Source organism: Nestor notabilis, unplaced genomic scaffold (genome assembly GCF_000696875.1).
Source record: "Nestor notabilis isolate BGI_N333 unplaced genomic scaffold, ASM69687v1 scaffold5668, whole genome shotgun sequence".
In the NCBI taxonomy this organism is placed as follows: Eukaryota; Metazoa; Chordata; class Aves; order Psittaciformes; family Psittacidae; genus Nestor; species Nestor notabilis.
Genome location: NW_009939515.1, coordinates 53,559 through 58,583, shown reverse-complemented (window position 1 = coordinate 58,583; position 5,025 = coordinate 53,559). Strand labels below are relative to the sequence as shown.

General features: G+C 52.8%; 1 protein-coding gene across 1 annotated transcript in view; it reads left to right on the top strand.

The window, feature by feature from the left end:
• ADCY10 (adenylate cyclase 10 (soluble)) overlaps nucleotides 1-5,025 on the top strand; it is a 20,168-nt gene that overhangs the window by 3,797 nt on the left and 11,346 nt on the right. The window contains exons 5-11 of the mRNA XM_010019903.1: nucleotides 1,318-1,523; nucleotides 1,947-2,040; nucleotides 2,408-2,435; nucleotides 2,979-3,189; nucleotides 3,303-3,424; nucleotides 4,063-4,139; nucleotides 4,430-4,619. Of these exons, the coding sequence (XP_010018205.1) occupies nucleotides 1,318-1,523; nucleotides 1,947-2,040; nucleotides 2,408-2,435; nucleotides 2,979-3,189; nucleotides 3,303-3,424; nucleotides 4,063-4,139; nucleotides 4,430-4,619 (928 nt within the window). The remainder of the gene's footprint in view (nucleotides 1-1,317; nucleotides 1,524-1,946; nucleotides 2,041-2,407; nucleotides 2,436-2,978; nucleotides 3,190-3,302; nucleotides 3,425-4,062; nucleotides 4,140-4,429; nucleotides 4,620-5,025) is intronic.

The following is a 5,025-nucleotide window of genomic DNA, read 5'->3' as shown; positions in this document are numbered from 1 at the left end:
GAAGTTCAACCAAGCCAAATGCAAGGTCCTACACCTGAGTCAGGGCAATCCCAGGTACAGCTACAGGTTGGGCAGAGAAGAGGTTCAGAGCAAGCCCTACAGAGAAGGACTTGGGGTGTTGGCTGATAAGAAACTGAACATGAGCCGGCTTCAGTGTGCACTGGCAGCCCAGAAACCAACCGTATCTTGGGCTGCATCAAAAGAAGCATGACCAGCAGGTTGAAAGAGGTGATCCTGCCCCTCTACTCTGTTCTCATGAGACCTCACTTGGAGTATTGTGTAGAGTTCTGGTGTCCTCAACATAAAAAGGACATGGAGCTGTTGGAGCAAGTCCAGAGGAGGGCCAGGAGGATGATAAGAGGGCTGGAGCACCTTCTGCATGAAGAAAGGCTGAGAAAGTTGGGGCTGTTCAGCCTGGAGAAGAGAAGGCTGCGTGGAGACCTCATAGCAGCCTTCCAGTATCTGAAGGGTGCCTACAAGGATGCTGGTGAGGGACTCTTCATTAGGGACTGTAGTGATAGGACAATGGGTAATGGCCTCAAACTTGAACAGGGGAAGTTTAGGTTTGATACAAGGAAGAAGTTCTTTACTGTGAGGGTGGCGAGGCACTGGAATGGGTTGTCCAAAGACGTGGTAAATGCTTCAACCCTGGTGGTGTTCAAGACCAGGTTGGATGGAGTCTTGGATAACGCGGTTTAGTGCAAGGTGTCCCTGCCCATGGCAGGGGGTTTGGAACTAGATCATCTTAAGATCCTTTCCAACCCAAACCATTCTATGATTCTATGAAGTGCAAAGGCAGAGTGGGTGTCAGGTTGAGTATTAGGGTCCTTGAGCATCTGCTTTAACCCAAATGCCTGCAGAAGGAAATTAACCCTTCATTTTTCAGGTGGGGGCAGCTTTGCATTCTTTTCCCTGCTGGATTCTCCCTTGCCTTTCACAAGGAGCAAAAGGGCCTTAAGCAATTCTCCCTGTGAGAAAGGCTTTTGCAGGCTGTAGGTTTTCTTTTCTACAACCCACCTGCATGTAAAGGGAGTGGGCAGTGATCTGGACCTCGGTTTGCTGGGCTTCGGGGGCTGATAAGCCACCCAGCCCTCTCAACACAGTGTCACTGTCCACTTGGTTTGTCTATTTCTTGACATCCATTTCAGAGACCTGTGTCAGTATCCCCTTGAGAAGTATGGAGGGTGCCCTCCTCCTCCATAATGACCATCTTCCCATTGGGTTTCAGATTGGCTTCTGAACAGCTGAGATGCTGGGGGCTGTAGAGCTCAAAATATTCCCTCGGTCAGTTCTGCTTCTCCCTCTCTCTCTCCCCAGGGATCTCTGCAGGGGACATGCACCACCTCAGTTTTGGAGATGAGAGGCGGCAGTTCTTCTGTGTCATTGGCAAGGCCCTGGAAGATGTCTGTGAGGCTGGAGTACTTGCGGGTGCAGGTGAAATTGTCCTCTCAGCCAGCTGCTGGGAGCTCTGTGAGAAGGACCGGTTCAGGACCAGACGTATTGCAGGCAAAACGGCTGTGAAAGTAGGTGGATGGGGTGGCATCTAAAGCCATTCTGAGGACCTGGACCTGAAGGAGGGAGGTGTCAGAAGGCTGAAGAGCTGAATATGGAAAGAGTTGTAGCTGTGAAAGTGGAGAGCAGCTGATGCTCGTCCTTACATGTTACGAGTAACCGTGGGCTGGGCTTGCTCAGTTTGAGGGTTCAGGAGGCACTGGAAGAGTTTTGGCCCCACCAGCAGTGTCCTCTGTGGCTCATGGAGCCGTTGACAGCTGGGGGAATGCTTGGAAGATGCCTGCCCAGCTCATGTTTCTGAGGAAGCACTACTGTCCTGTCCAGCCAGGTAGACTTGTTCTCCCCTTTTCTGGGCAGTGACAGTGGAAGGCAGTATCTGTCTCTGGGATTCCTGGAAAGGCCGGTATCAGTGCTTTCCTTCTGTGTACCTTCAGGTTACAGGCATGAATCAGATGTCTCAGTCAGAATGCCAAGTTATTTTAGACAAGCTCTTACAGAAGGAGAAGTGCCACACTGTGGAAAATGAATGTGAGTGCCAACTTTACCTTTATTTGTGTTTGCCTGGAAACATAGGGCCTGGCTGCTGCAGGGGCCAGAAATAACTACTTCTCCCTTCTTCCCTCTCAGTTAACACTCGTGGTTTTGGCCCTCTTGTGCATCATCTGGGCGGTTGCTGCTGCTGCCATCTCCTTCCAGGGCACAGCTCTGCCCTGAGCACCTGAAGGTGGCAACACAAGCAAACGCAGGAGACTCTCCCCAGTTGCCAGTGCTAGCCCCTGCTTTCCAACAGTTCATAGTCCCATCCTCCCAGCAACCACCTGTGTTTCCTCTCCGCAGATGCTGTCAGGCCTGCTCTTTCCTTGAACTCTGGTACTGATGTGGGGGTCATGCTTAGTTACATACCCAACGCTGCTATCAGGAAGGTACGGATGGGCCATTGCTGCTGGGGCTGCATTTTTGCAGGGCAGAAGAAGTGGTGCATTCAAAGATGGAGTTTTCATGAGAGCAAACAAACCAAAGAAGATGCATCCTGAGATGATAATGTGGGGAAACTGAGCCAAAGGGCACTGGTGCTGCATCACTGTATGAGTTGTCCTCAGAGAGATGGGTGGTGGGAGGCAGACTTCTGCCTCTCTGTCTTTTCTGTGGGTATGGCTCTGCATGTGCTCTGGATGTGATGGTAGGGTAAAGGGGAGATTTCACTGAAATCCCTAGAGCTTCGCTGAGTGTAGCCACTCACGTCTGTCAGTGTCCCAAGATGGGTTGTTACCAGAGCACCTTTCTCACCTTTGTCATTTGTGTTCTGACGCGGTATCTGCCTGCTGCAGGCTGGGCAGCCTGTTGACCATTTGCACTGATAGGAGGATCTGTCTCTTCCTCCTCTAGTACCTGCTATTGCCAAGACACCAGCTCTCCCTTGGTACCTGGTGTGGGCAGCAAGCCTCTGGGACAGCAGGCTCATGAAGCCATCATGGTCTTGTCTTCCAGTTTGATGACAGGGTGCTGCAGGACGTCCTCTCTGAGCTACGGCCAGTCACCAGCCTCTTCCTCCGCCTGGATTTTGATGCAAAGAACGTAGTATTTTTCCGCAGTGTCCTCAACAAAGTCAACAGCCTTATACAGGAAATCATCTATCCTCTCAAGGGCGAAGTGAACAAAGTCCTCCTGTTTGACAAAGTGAGTGTGGGGCGGAATCATCTCCCCCCAACCCGAGAGGGTGGACAGTAAGCTAGAGGGAAAGATTTCTTCTTAGGCATTGTGGCAAGATGTGCTGCATCTGTCCTCGGCAGGGCTGCACATTCCTCTGTGTGTTTGGGCTCCCTGGAGTAAAGGTGCTGCACGAGAGCAGTCACGCTTTGCAGAGTGCTATTCAGATCTTCAACTCGTGCTCCGAGATCATTGCGAAAATAGGGTGAGTGTGTGGTAGGGCTTGAGGGAGTACATGCTGCCTGGGCCAGCGTAAGGCAGAAGAAGAGAGTTGCTTCTAGCTTACCCTCTGTTGTCCTCCCTTCGTTGGCAGGAAGGAAATAGAGCCCTGAGAGGTGGCAGGCAACCCGTGGGCTTATCCCCGGGCAGCCAGGCAGAGTCTCTCCAAGCACACCCTGCTAGCCACCGTGCTGGAATGAGCCCTAGTGAAGATGAGAAGCTCCTTGGTGTCAGAAGCAGTCCCTTCTGGGCGACTGGCCTGTGAAGAGGGATGGGGCCCAGACACCTGATCTCACATTGCTGTCACCACAGGCGGTGACATTGTGGCACCTTCTTCTCTCCATCTTTTCCCACTGGTCACAGGTCACAGCTCAGGGAATGTGGTCTCAGGATAAGTGTCCGAAAGTTCCTGCCTGTGCTCTAAGCCCTGTTCCTTGTCCTGGCAGGGGTGTAAGGGGTCCATTACACCCCTGAGCTTTCTGTATCCCCAAACCCTGTGCTGCCAGAGCAGGATGGCCAGTGGCCCAGGCTAGTGCTGAGAGGAGATGCAGGAAGGGCTGAAGCTGGGTGGGCAGGACTGTGCCTGGAGTGCTGCTGAAGCTGCACTGTTTCCCTGTGTTCCAGGACAGTGTCTGTGTCCGTTACCAGTGGGATGACATTCTGCGGCCTCATTGGCCACCCTCTGAGGCACGAGTACACAGGTAAAAGCGTGTGTCTGCAGTCTGGGAAACTGGAGTGGGATGCTGGAAAGAGGAAGACAGGCTGGGAGAGGGCTTGCCCAGTGGCCAGCCAGGAATAGCCCAGGTAGCACCAATCCTGGCCTGAGGTGGAGACTGGGCTCCATGGCTGGTTGTTCCCCTGGGATCTGCTTAACCCACTGTGGGTCTGTGGGTGTCGGGCATAAGGCAGCCGTTGGCCTCAAGGGCACTGTGGAGCTGGTGACACAGGTACATCACTATGTGCTCTTTCTCTCTCTCCATCTCTATGGCAGTCATTGGCCATAAGGTGAACTTGGCAGCCCGGATGATGATATGCTACTCTGGGCTGGTGACCTGTGATACCAGGACCTATGCCAGCTCTGGGCTGCCCCCTTGCTACTTCAAGGAGCTGCCGAAGAGAAAGATGAAAGGCTTCATACATCCTACCACTGTCTATCAATATGTGGGGATCACCACAAAGAGGTGAGTGTCTTCAGAGAAGGCTGGATGAGGGGATGGTGGCATCAAGGGTGCAGCCTTGGCCAGCATAGAGGAATTCTGCAGAGAGAGCACAAGCCACTCTCCATTCACTGTGGATGAGACGGTCGGAAGCCATGGTGTGGGAGGCTTTTTGCCTCTCTGCCCTGCTGTCTCCTCCTGCTGAGAGAGTGGAAGTGAAACCACAGGGATGGAGAAGGTTTTGTTTTGGTAGACACTACCTGGCTTTCAGCCTCTGTTCAAATGGCTTTCAACTGTGCTTTCCGTGCTGTGCTTGCTCTACCACATGCCCTGGTAATGCTGACCCAAGGAGGTTTTGTCCCAGCTACTCTTGAGTGGGAAGCTTTGGGCCAGTCTGGTTCCCATGGATAAAGGTGGACCATTGGGACCC